A 13510-nucleotide genomic window follows, 5' to 3' on the forward strand; every position below is an offset into this window, starting at 1 on the left:
TTCTGAAGAGAAATTATCCTCATGCCCTGAGCTGTGGATGCTAAACCCAGAAGAGATTCTGCCTGGACACTCCCGTCCATGGGGGGCAGGGGTTCCCCCTGGATACCCCTCCTCCATTCCCCCATCCATTCTTACATAAACTACCCTGAGACCCTGACCCAGGCACTTCTGGTCTGAAAAAGGTCCAAAGAAACCCCACCTTTTCACTCCTCAACAAATTATTGAAACAACAACACATGATTTGTGATGGAGGAAAAATCACACAGTCAACAGTCCCTTAGAAAAACCACGTTTATTTCTCTGTGATCAACTTCCAACCTACATCTGTATGTGTGCGTGCCTTTACATGGCTACAGCAATGCAAATCTATTTTATGCTTTCAGTTGCTGGCCATATTATAAGTATTTTCAATACAACAACAAAATCTTTATCGTTATGATTCGGCATGGCTGCACAAATCCCGTGTCCCACATGAACAATGAGGGGTGACAACATAAACATGACAACTCAGTGTTTTCTGTTTGCTTGGCTCAACAACTAGAGCAATGCCTCGCGTTTCTCAGCAGCAGCCCCTTCCCTCTTGGAGGAATCTACTCAGTCTCCTCTTAGAAGAAACATCATTGTTCATTCACAAGCAACTTCCTCACCCAGCTGCCCCTGCTGAAACGAGTCCACAGCACCTGGCAGGACAGTAACATGGGAGTCCATTCAAACAGTGATCTGCTGTAACTCTGCAGTCCCTGCAGGGTGTAGTCGTGTGTAGGCTTTTGCTGATGCAGATAAAGCATGTAAGGGCCCCAGCCAAGTCTCCCTCACTGGGCTCTAGTAGGAGTCTGCCTACTGACTGTGAGGCAAACACTCCCTGTCAAGGACTCCTCACCCTGATTACAGAAGAGCCTTGCGGTTCCAGGATTCCAACGTGTGGGCAGGTGGCTTCTCCAGGGGAGCACAGGCTTTACTCCAGTGTGTGTGTCGTCACGTGTGTGCACTGTCACACGTGGGGCAGGTGGCCTCATCCATGACGACGTCACCATGTCTATCACCATCCTGTATTCTCTTCAGGAGTTCCCGAACCTACAGACCAAACTGTGGCTCAGGAACATCTCACATCTGTCGGTTCACTGCAGGGCTCAGGGAAGTGCTTGCCCCTGACAGGGAGGAGCCAGCCCGGGAGACCCTCCTCCCACACGGAGGTGTCTGAGAGCCCGTGGGCGAGTGTGGCCGCGTTCACTACACGCCCACGGGCTGCTCGCCGGGGTGCGAGCTCTGGTGCCGGACGAGGGCGGAGCCTCTCCGGAATGCCTTCCCACACTGGGGACAGTGGCCGGGGCCCTCCCTGCTGTGCAGTCTCTGGTGCACCGCCAGGTGAGAGTTCTGCCTGAAGGACTTGCCGCACTCTGGGCACTGGTACGGCGTCTCCCTGGTGTGGATCCTCCTGTGCTTGGTCAGACAGGAGCTGTCCCTGAAGGCCCGGCCGCACTGGTTACACTCGTAGGGCTTCTCGCCAGTGTGAGTCCTCTGGTGCCGGATGAGGCCAGCGATGTTCCTGAACAGCTTCTGGCACTGGTCGCAGCCGTAGGGCTTCTCGCCCGTGTGAATCCTCTGGTGCCGGATGAGGTACGCGCTCTCGATGAAAGTCTTCCCACACTCTTTGCACTCGAAGGGCTTCTCCCCGGAGTGAATCTTTTGATGCACAATGAGGTGGGAATTGCGGTTGAAGGACTTCCCGCATTCTGTGCACTCAAAGGGCTTCTCTCCAGTGTGAGTCCTCTCGTGCTGGGTGAGGTATGAGCCGTCTCGGAAGGCCTTTCCACATTTGCTGCATTCATAGGGCTTCTCGCCAGTGTGGATCCTGAGGTGCACGGTGAGGTGGGAGATGTCTGTAAAAGGCTTCCCACACTCGTTACATCGGTATGGCTTCTCCCCCGTGTGAGTCCTCTGATGGAGGATCAGGGACGAATTTCGGTTGAAGGTTTTCCCACATTCCGGACACTCATAAGGTTTCTCTCCGGTGTGAATTCTCTGGTGTTGTGTCAGAGCTGACCCGTCACTGAAGGCCTTCCCGCATTTACTGCACTTGTAGGGCTTCTCTCCTGTATGGATTCTTTGGTGCACAATTAGGTTGTAGTTCTTGCTGAAGGACTTTCCACACTCATTACAAGTGTAAGGCTTCTCCCCAGTGTGAGTTCGGTGATGCAAGACAAGAGAAGAGTTCCGCTTGAAGCACTTGCCGCATTCGGTACATTTATACAATTTCTCTCCAGGGCTGCTCCTCCTGCTTTCACTAAGAGATGGACTCAGGGTAAAAAGGTCCCCAAAGTCCTCGCCTTCATACAGTTTCTTCCCTCGTGTCATGATCTTCTGTTGGCCTAGAGGGGTAAAGTGGTTGAGAGACTTAACACTGTCAGGGTATCTATAAGGCTTCTCTCGGGTCTGAGTTCTTCCAAACTGAGTCACTTCCATGGAATGGCTGAAGGCTTTCCCACAGGAGTCCCTGTCACCCGTTCTCTTAGCTGTGTAGCTTTTCTGAGCATCATGTGAAGCTGGGTCACAATTCAGACTTTTAACATCTGAGCCACCTACACGGAAACCGTTTGTTGCAGGAACTCTCTGACCTTGTGGAAGATCTGCGCTCACACTCAAATGCTTCCTAAACCCAGGATGTTCAGAAGCTGCCTCCCGGGCCCCTGGCTCCTCCTGAGTTAAGGCTGATCGCCTCGAACGTCCCTCTGGGTTCTCAGAGTCCCAGCTGGCCCCTGGAGTAGAAAGGCGAGGAGCCTTTCTCGCGAATGCCTCCATCTCCATGTCGCAGGACAGTCCTTCCTCAAGCACATTCCAAGCTGTCATTTTCAATCTTCTGTCCCGGGCTGGAAAGTAAAGAGTGAAAAAGACTTAAGTACATGAAGCTGAGTCTAGAAGAGGAATGAAAAACGGTGACAGGCCAGGTGTGTGTTTGTGTCTTTTCACTTGTTTTCTTTTTGAAATTCATATATGAACAAGGCGGAGAAACAGTGAAAGTCAAGGATGGAGCCAAAAGCAAGTTCAAGAAGAACCATGTGGCATTTCCCTCTTCCCAGAGACCAGACAGGAGGAATGGTGCTGGGGGTGACGATCACTAAGAGGACTAGTCTCAGACACGGGAGACCAGGGGCCGTGTCATCGTTCACACGGGAGCACCATCTCAGCCACTCTGTGCTTGTCCTCATGACTCCTCCCCACCAGTGGTCAGCACATATTCCAGAGCAACACCCAACAATGGTCTTACATCAGCACTGAACAAGCAGTCCTCAACCCACCTCTGTGGTCAGAGCTCTGCCTTTATGGACTGGACACAGCACGAGCCTACTTTCCTGAAACTTCTGACATCCCGAGATCTGTCATCAACCTCCCTGTAAAACTTCCAAGTCCACAAAGCAGTGGTTCTCAACCCCCAAAAGACACCAGGCACCATCTGGGGACAGTTCTGGTTGACACGACTGGGGAGCAGATGCTACTGGAAACTAGGGATGCTGCTGAACACCCTTGAAAACACAAGACGGCCCTTCACAACAGAGTGACCAGACCCAAAGGCCAACAGTGTTGCAACGGAAAACTCCTATTAGAGGAGGAAAAAATAAAGACAAACAAAAACCCAGATTGATGCAGAGGAAGGTGGTAAGGGTAAAAGTTCAGAAAGGACACATTAGAATAGAAAGTATAAAACAGGACATCATCAATAACAATAAATGTAAATGACTTTGATGGGTAAGATAAAGACACTGTGTCAAACTGCGTTAAAAAAATGTGTTTGTAACAGACACCAAAAGCAAAACAACACAGAAGACAAAACCAAAGTTTTGAGCAGACACATGCTCTCCGAACAGAGACTGTTGGTTCTTTGCTAACCAACAACAAACTTCAAAGATGACAACAGGGCTCTGTCACAGTCTACATGGACATTTCGCCTGCAAACACACAACAAGGTCAGCAAATACAACCATACTGGGTGGGTTTAACAGGCCTCCTTCCGAAATGGAAATACAGAAAGACTGAATACAGAAACGCATGAGAATGTAATTAGCCTGGCCACACAGCTGCATGAAGGACCACTGCCAACAATCAGAGCCAAAGGCTTCCCACAAGTGGAACATATGCTACACTGGCCATAAACCAGGCCAAAGAACAGGTTCAACAAAGGCCAGACCACAGTCTTTTGACTACAGATGCAGTCAAGTTAAATACCAGTAATAGAAGATGTGGCGGCCTGGGTGGGAGCAGGGCTTGGGGTAGACTGGATACATGTATATGTAAGCTGAGTCCCTTCACTGTTCATATGAAATTATTATACCACAACATTGTTAATCAGCTATACCCGAGTACAAAATAAGAAGTTTAAAGTTAAGGGAGAAAAAAAATACAGTAACAGAATGAGCATCAAATACACAACTAAATAATTAAGTTTTTTAAAACGCTCTTTATTTGGAAGAGTGAAAACTTGTTTCTCAGTAATTCACAGATCAAATAGAAATCCTGATGAAATTAGCAAGCACTGACTCAGAAAACAGAGAACAGAACAGCTGATGATGATGGCACGGCTCAAAACACGTGGCAAAGGACGATGCAGCTAAAGCAGCTCCTCGGCAGAAAATGCTGGTCTTCAACGCTTGGGCGTCTGGGGAGAGGGCTGAGCTGGGCCTTTTTGTTTGTTTGTGGCCGAGCTGCACTGCTTGCACGGGGAAGGCGATGGCGCCCACCCCAGTGCTCCTGCCGGGAGAGCCCCAGGGACGGGGAGCCTGGTGGGCTGCAGTCCATGGGGTCGCTAAGAGTCGGACACGACTAAGTGACTTCACTTTCACTTTTCACTTTCATGCATTGGAGAAGGAAATGGCAACCCACTCCAGTGTTCTTGCCTGGAGAATCCCAGGGACGCGGGAGCCTGGCGGGCTGCCGTCTATGGGGTTGCACAGAGTCGGACACGACTGCAGCGAGTTAGCAGCAGCAGCAGCACTGCTTGTGGATCTTAGTTCCCCAACCAGGGACTGCACCTGTGCCCTCAGCAATGAAAGCGCAGAGGCCTAATCACCAGACCGCCCAAGAATTACCTAATGCTTATATTTTAAAGAGAAGGCTGAAAGTTAGTGAGATCATTGTTCAAATTTAAGAAGCTATGCAGGAAACCAACAGAAGGTGGTAAGAAGGTGATAATAAAGGTAAAGGCAAAAATTACAGAAGCCAAAAACAAGGAAACATCCAAGAATATGAAGAAAACCAAAAGTCTGTTACATGAAACAACTAATGAAATCATTTTTGACAAGAATAATCATTAAAAAATAAGAAGGCATACAAGGTGATATTCAGCTTTAATTAAGGGGGATTTAATTAAGAAAGAGAAGAAAGTTATCAAAATCAACATTGGATTTATCCCAGGAAAGCAAGGACTATGAAATATGAGAATATTTCTAATATTTCTAATTAGAAGTATTTCTAATATTTCTAATCTACTGATATGATTCCCCACATTTTCAGATCAACATAGAAGACACCCCCTACACCCAAGAGGAGAATGAAAAAGTTGGCTTAAAGCTCAACATTCAGAAAACGAAGATCATGGCAACCGGTCCCATCATTTCATGGCAATTAGACAGGGAAACAGTGTTAGACTTTATTTTGGGGGGCTCCAAAATCACTGCAGATGGTGACTGCAGCCATGAAATTAAAAGACGCTTACTCCTTGGAAGGAAAGTTATGATCAACCTAGACAGCATATTAAAAAGCAGAGACATTACTTTGTCAACAAAGGTCTGTCTCATCAAGGCTATGGTTTTTCCAGTAGTCATGTACGGATGTGAGAGTTGGACTATAAAGAAAGCTGAATGCTGAAGAATTGATGCTTTTGAACTGTGGTGTGGAGAAGACTCTTAAGAGTCCCTTGGACTGCAAGGAGATCCAACCAGTCCATCCTAAAGGAAATCAGTCCTGGGTGTTCATTGGAAGGACTGATGTTGAAGCTGAAACTCCAATATTTTGGCCACCTGATGTGAAGTGCTGACTCATTTGAAAAGACCCTGATGTTGGGAAAGATTGAAGGCAGGAGGAGAAGGGGACGACAGAGGATGAGATGGTTAGATGGCATCACCGACTCAATGGACATGAGTTTGGGTAAACTCCAGGAGCTGGTGATGGACAGGGAGGCCTGGTGTGCTGTGCTTCATGGGGTTGCAAAGAGCTGGACACAACCGAAGGACTGAACTGAACTGATATGATTCCCCACATTTTCAGATCAACACAGAAGACACTCCCTACATACCATCTCAATAAATTCAGAAAGTAATCTGAACAAATCTCACCCAGACTCATGATCAAAATGCTCTCAGATTAAAGCAATAGACCCCTTTACCGTATGTCAATAAACTGATAAAGTATTTTAAGGCTGCATGTTTCCAAATTGGCCTTCTGATCAGACTGGAGCCTGGGCGCCCTACAGCTGTCCTGTGGAAACAAGAGATGGAGAGCATCTCCCTACATGTGTGTAAGGAGAGGATGAGTGTGTGCACTTAAAAGAAATGAGGTAAGTCAGATATGTAAGTCATCATATATAAGATGATACCACTTAGTGAAAATTTTGACACAAAATATTCTCGAAGTAAAAATATTAAAATGCTCTGGCAACATGCCTAACAAAGCTGTGATCATGACTGTTTTGGAAGTGTGGAAGGCAACAGGCCTTGAGGAGCAAAAGCAATGTCCATTTTATCTATAATAAATACTTCCTTTATTGAAATGAGATTTACATATCCCTAAGCTAGTAAAAAGACAAGCTACCAAATCAGAGCAAATATTTCCAATGCATGAATCTGATAAAGGACTTGTAGAAGGTATTAAAAAAATTCTGATAGCCCAATAATAACAGGACAACCCAAATTTTTTAAATAGGCAAAGGATCTGAATGGATATTTCTCCAAAGACGACCAACAGATGACCAGTAAGCACATGCAAAGATGCTCAACATCACCTCCATTAGGGAAATGCTAATCAAAACCACAGTGAGATGCCACTTAACACCTACTAGTGTGGCCAATATTAAAAAAAAACAGACAATAACTGGGAGTTCCCTGGCAGTTCAGTGGTTAGGACTCAGTGCTTTAACTGCCATGGGCCTGGGTTCAATCCCTGAGGTGGTGGGAAGTGTCCTGGTGGTTACTGCAAACAGAACAAATTATCTCAAGTATATAGGAGGACATTAAAACAGACTTCAGGGCAACAGTATTAAATTAGGATAATTAATGAAGGAACTGAACTGAATTTCATTAATTAAGGTTGTTTTTAAAATCTATTACTACCCTCATACATATCTGTGTATTGCTATTTTTGGCAGTACAATGATATAAAAATTATGTGGTAAAAAATTCATCCTCATGCTCTTCACATGAAGGGAGTTCTCTGTTTCCTTCATACACATACACTCTTCCTCTGACCTGACCTCAGATATTCACAACCACTTCTCTGGAGCCCCAGCATGACTAATTTCCCCTAGCCTTCTCTTCCCCATGGCCACCAAATAAGGTGGTCTTAAAGGTTTTTTACATTGAATGGTGCCCCAGCACATGCTGAGACTTCAGCTCTGTCTGGAGAACTGTTTTCTGCAATAAATCATCCTGATGTTGCTGCAGGTTACAGCAGAGGGGGTGATGGATCCCACACCTGTCACCCCAGATCATCCAGACAGCCTGGGTTGCCTTAACTGAGTTAAGTGCTTAGAATCTGCTTCCACCAAGGTACCTTCTTCCATTCCTATTTAATACACCTGGTCTGGACCCACCCACAACATTCAAGTTCCAGCAGGATCCAGTCACACCTCCCCTCATTCAGTTTCACTGAGGACAATGAGTTCTGACTGTCCTATTTCTCTTAATCCAAACCTATAATCTCCAGCTGAGCACCGAAGAATTGATGCTTTTGAACTGTGGTGTTGGAGAAGACTCTTGAGAGTCCCTTGGACTGCAAAGAGATTCAACCAGTCCATTCTAAAGGAGATCAGCCCTGGGTGTTCTTTGGAAGGAATGATGCTAAAGCTGAAACTCCAGTACTTTGGCCACCTCATGCGAAGAGTTGACTCATTGGAAAAGGCTCTGATGCTGGGAGGGATTGGGGGCAGGAGGAAAAGGGGACGACAGAGGATGAGATGGCTGGATGGCATCACCGACTCGATAGATGTGAGTTTGAGTGAACTCCGGGAGATGGTGATGGACAGGGAGGCCTGGCGTGCTGCAATTCATGGGGTCGCGAAGAGTTGGACATGACTGAGCGACTGAACTGAACTGATAATCTCCAGCACCAGACTTCTTCCTGTGTCTTTAGGTAGCTGTGCCAAGCATTTAAACACAGAAATACATTTTTTAATACAATGCCTTTTATTGACTCTTTATATTTACTTTTTAAAATTATATGGATATTTAATATTATCCATAGAATTCTTTTCAGGATGGTAAAAGGCACATTGCAACTATCGATCTTAAAGAGTAAACATTACAGAAAAATTAAGTCAAAATGCATCATAAGCATAAATATACAAGCTAAAACTATAAAACTCTTAAAAGAAAAACACAGGTATAAATCTTCAGAAACCTAAATATAATACCAAAAGCACAGTGACACAGGAGATAAAATGGACTAATCAAAATTAAAACTGTTTGTGCTTCAAAGAATGTTACTAAGAAAGTTAAAAACACAATCCATGAGACTGGATAAAATATTTGAAAATCATATACCTGATAAGGCACTGGTATCCAGAATAAATAAACTATACTTACAATTCAATAATAAAAAAATCAATAACCCATTTCATAAATGGGCAAAGGATCCAAATAGATAGTGTTACAAAGAAGATACACAAACAGCCAATAAGCACAATGAAAAGAAGCTTAATATCACTAACCACCAGTTCAGTTCAGTCACTCAGTCATGCCCAGCCCTTTGCAACCCCATGAATCGCAGCACACCAGGCTTCCCTGTCCATCACCAACTCCCGGAGTTTACCCAAACTCATGTCCATCGAGTCGGTGATGCCATCCAGCCATCTCATCCTCTGTCGTCCCCTTCTCCTCCTGCCCCCAATCCCTTCCACTAACCATCAGGGAATTATAAATCAAAACCACATTGAGATACCATTTCACACCCCCCGAGGATGGCTACAATTAGTTCCACTCCTAGGTTACCTAAGAGAAATGAAGACATATGTCGACAAAAAAAAATACCCCACAAAACTTGTATGTGAATGTTCACAGAAGCATTATTCTATGAAAGCAACTTAGATGGCTATCATCTGATGGATGGATAAAAAATTTAATATATTCATACAATGGAATATTATTCATCTATAAAAATGAACCAAGTACTAACACATGTTACCATGTGGATGAACCTAGAAAACACTGTTAAGTGAAAGAAGCCAAAACAACAGATTACACACTGTATGACCATCAATGTGAAATGTCTAGAATAGGCAAATTCAGAGGCGGAAAGTAGGGTAGTAATTGCCTAGGCCTGAGAGGAATAGAGCAAATGGGAAGTGAGAGCTAATGCTAATGTGCATTTCCTGTCAGAGGATGATGAAAATATTCTAAACTGATATTGGTAATGGATGCACAACTTAGTGAATTTACTAGAAAGCACTGAATTGTGTATCTTAAGAGGGTGTACTATATGGTATGTGAATTATACTTTAATACTATTATTAAAGAAAAAAAAAGCAGGTACTGAAACTGTTGGGAGTCAGAATTACTGGTCCAGACTCCACTTGGCATGTTTCTGGTACCTTGAGATTTAAAGCTTATGGAGAATTCCATACAATAGTGTACAGTAAAAAATAAATAAATAAATAAAGCTTATGGAGAATTCCATTCCCAGGTACTCACCTCTGAAGAGCTTTTCCCCCAGTCTCTATGACCCTGCAGAAGAATTCATTTAATCCCGACGACTGGATGTTTAACATCAGCGGTTGCTAGACTGCAGCTGTCTGATGCCATCTGCATGGTTCTTGACATCTCTGTGGACCAAACATGACAACGTTTACTTGTTCAAATGATACATTCTTTAACAAAAATAAACTGTTTGCCACTAATGCTAGCCCTGTCCTAATAAAGTCACCCATCTGATTACCAGTTGTGATTAACAGTCTGACTTCATTTTTGATGACTAACTGCTGGCAGCTTTCAACTCCCATCCTCATCACCACCTATTGCCCTTCTCCTTCTGCAAACTAGGCAAACGAACAAGAAAGCCTGAAAAAGGAGAGAGAGAACCAAAGAGCTTTCTCCTTGCAGTTGGCAGGAAGTTCAAACCATCCAAGCCCCAATCAATGCAAGGCCACCATCATCCCAATTCCATTCTCTAATCACTATAAAAGCCCAAAGAAAGACTTCAATAATGGTCCAGTGAGTAGGACTCTGCACTTTCAAGGCCAAGGACCTGGAGTTCAATCCTTAATTGATCCCACAAGCTTCTCACTAATAAATAAAGCCTAGCAAGCTTTTTTGTGGTCTCTCCTGATTTTTTTGGATCACTTTAGGAAGCCTGCCCTGCTCTCACAAAATAAGTCTCATCCTGTGAGTAACACACCTTTTATCTTCTTGGGTTGTCTGTAAAATGCAAAAAAAGAGTGTGTCTTTATGTGTTTGGGGCTTACCTGGTGGCTCAGACAGTAAAGAATCCACCTGCAATGAGGCAGACGTGGGTTCCATCTCTAGGTTGGGAAGATCCCCTGGAGGAGGGTATGGCAACCCACTCCAATATTCTTGCCTGGAGAATCGCCATAGACAGAGGACTCTGGCGGGCTACAGTCCATGGGGTTGCAAAGAGTCAGAAATGACCAAGCGACTAAGCACAGCACAGCACAATATGTGTTTGAGGCAGGGTGAAAAGAAAGGTAAGCTAATGAGGCAAAGTGTTAATAACTTGATAATCTGGATGGTTTTACAAGTGTTCATTGAACTATTCCTGCAACATTTCTGTAAGTGTAATACTTTTCAAAAAAAAAAGTTGGGTAGGAGGAAGAGAAACAAGCAATAGAAGGGAGAAAAGTTACTGGCTGTGGGTTGAAAAAAAACTAAAAAAGCTTGGTGTTCAAACATATTTTTACAAGCCCAAGTCCTTAAATTTTTTTTTAAATTGACAAAAGATAAAGGAGTATGTCAAGGCTGTATATTGTCACCCTGTTTATTTAACTTATATGCAGAGTACATCATGTGAAATGTTGGGCTGGATGAAGCACAAGCTGGAATCAAGACTGCCAGGAGAAATATCAATAACCTCAGATATGCAAACGACACCACCCTTATGGCAGAAAATGAAGAAGAACTAAAGAGCCTCTTGATGAAAGTGAAAGAGGAGAGTAAAAAAGCTGGCTTAAAACTCAACATTCAAGATACTAAGATCACAGCATCTGGTTCCATCACTTCATGGAAAACAGATGGGGAAACAATGGAAACAGTGACAGACTTAATTTTCTTGGGCTCCAAAATCACTGTGGACAATGAGTACAGCCATGAAATTAAAAGACGCTTGCTCCTTGAAAGAAAAGCTATGACCAACCTAGACAGCATACTAAAAAGCAGAGACATTACTTTGCCGACAAAGGTCCATATAGTCAAAGCTATGGTTTTTCCAGTAGTCATGTATGGATATGAGAGCTGGACTATAAAGAAAGCTGAGCACTGAAGAACTGATGCTTTTGAACTGTGGTTTTGGACAAGACTCTTGAGAGAGTCCCTTAGACTGCAAGGAGATCAACCAGTCCATCCTGAAGGAAATCAGTACAGAGTCTTCATTGGAAGGACTGACACTGAAGCTGAAGTTCCAATACTTTAGCCATCTGATGCAAAGAAATGACTCATTGGAAAAGACCCTTATGCTGGGAAAGATAGAAGGCAGGAGGAGAAGGGGACAACAGAGGCTGAGGTGGCTGGATGGCATTACTGACTTGATGGACATGAGTTTGAGCAAGCTCCTGGAGTTGGTGATGGACAGGGAAGCCTGGTGTGCTGCAGGCCATGGGGTGGCAAAGAGTCAGACACGACTGACTGAACTGAAAAGATCTTTTGGGGTAATGGTAATTTGGATAAAAGTTTGAATTACATTTGTCACAACTCATCCAGTGGTGCATTTCACTGTAAGTCAGTTTTCCCTCAAAAACGTAAAGAGCAATACTGAATTCTAATTGATGTTAAGCACAGTGAGGTATTTGAGGGGGTAAGTAATAATGATAATCTGTCATTTATTTTGAATGTATCCCCAAAAGATTTTTGAGCAAACTCAGGGAGACAGTGAAGGACAGGGAAGCCTGGTGCCCTGTAGTCCTTGGGGTCGCAAAGAGTCAGATACGACTTAGCAACTGCGCAACAACACAAAACGATTAGTGGATGGCTAAAAGGGTGGACAAAGGCAACAAATATAGGGCATACAGCAAGCAGAGCAGATGTTAATAGATTAGTATAGGAACGTAGGAGTAACTCAACTTCACTATATGTAGAAAAACTTACCTTAACCTACTGGGTGAAGAAGAGCTAAGGAAAGGAACCACGAAACCAAGAAAGAGGACTTCCCTGGTGGTCCAGTGGCTAAGACTTCACTCTGCCAAAGCAGGGGGCTCAGGTGTGGGCCCTGGTCAGGGAACTAGATTCCACATGCCACAACTAAGACCCAGAGCAGCCAAATAAACAAATATTACAAAAAAAAAAAAAAAAAAAATTCAAGGAAGAGCAAAGTGAAAAGGCCACTAACAGGTGGGAAAACGCGGTTTTCACTGAGAACCCCGGCCAAGACCTGATTTTGCAGCTCTTAGGTGGTGAAATACAGGTGATCTGACACCTGCTGGTCCGCCGGGCGGTGGGAAACCGCACAGTCCGTGGGCGCAATGGGGCCACCTTGGCCAGACACCTACCTATGCCCACACCGGCTCGCCCGACACCTGGCAGGAGAAGGGCGGCAGACCTGGGGGTCGCCCAGCAGCCGGGCTCGGACACCTAGCAGGCAGGGGCAAAACGGTCCCTGCCGAAGGGCCGGCTGGCTCCTCACGAGCGCGGAACCGCCGGGCCATGCCATGGAAATGGCTAGGGCGTTCTCACCAGGAGAGGGGGCGTCCACACCCGCAGAGGCGCTTCCAGACTCGCAGGGGAGCGTCCACACCGGCCGGGGGGCATCCTCACTTGCAGAAGGAGGGGGCGTCCTCACCTCCAGGAGAGGGGCATGTACATACACACGGGCGTCCTCACTGCCGCCGGCTGACGCGTCGCTCTTGAGCCACTCGAGCCCAGCAGACACCGCCCCCGCCACAGACACCCCACCCTCGAGGGGAAGCCGCGGCGCTAAAGAACGAGCGGCGCGGCGAACTCACCCTCGGTAGGTCGGCAGCGCCGGCCACGGCGGCGGCCATGTTCCTGCGAATGAGCATGCGCGCGGCGGGACCGGAAGTGCGCGCCCGAGGCTCCGCGGACCCCGCCCGCCCCGCGTAGAGAACCGCGCCTTTCGCCTCCTA

The 13510-nt window shown here is 45.6% G+C and overlaps 1 protein-coding gene across 3 annotated transcripts; it reads right to left on the reverse strand.

Moving 5' to 3' along the window:
* Positions 1-273: 273 nt before the first annotated feature.
* Positions 274-13510, reverse strand: ZNF329 (zinc finger protein 329). 3 transcript variants are annotated; one of them, XM_025270408.3, is made up of 3 exons: positions 13370-13510; positions 9894-10024; positions 274-2867 (listed from the first exon to the last, which is right to left on the reverse strand). In XM_025270408.3, the coding sequence occupies exon 3, from the start codon at positions 2845-2847 to the stop codon at positions 1231-1233; it is 1617 nt and encodes a 538-aa protein (XP_025126193.2). In that variant the 5' UTR covers positions 2848-2867; positions 9894-10024; positions 13370-13510; the 3' UTR covers positions 274-1230. The 3 variants fall into 3 exon arrangements, with proteins under 3 accessions (XP_025126193.2, XP_006067317.3, XP_025126194.2); XM_006067255.4 differs by having other exon boundaries at positions 13101-13427; XM_025270409.3 differs by lacking the exon at positions 13370-13510 and adding an exon at positions 10664-10685.

The sequence above is a fragment of the Bubalus bubalis genome, chromosome 18 (genome assembly GCF_019923935.1).
Source record: "Bubalus bubalis isolate 160015118507 breed Murrah chromosome 18, NDDB_SH_1, whole genome shotgun sequence".
NCBI classification, from domain to species: Eukaryota; Metazoa; Chordata; class Mammalia; order Artiodactyla; family Bovidae; genus Bubalus; species Bubalus bubalis.

What these genes read in the sequence shown, in the direction of transcription:
- ZNF329 (XM_025270408.3), bottom strand. Translation starts at nt 2,847, where the DNA reads ATGACAGCTTGGAATGTGCTTGAGGAAGGACTGTCCTGCGACATGGAG.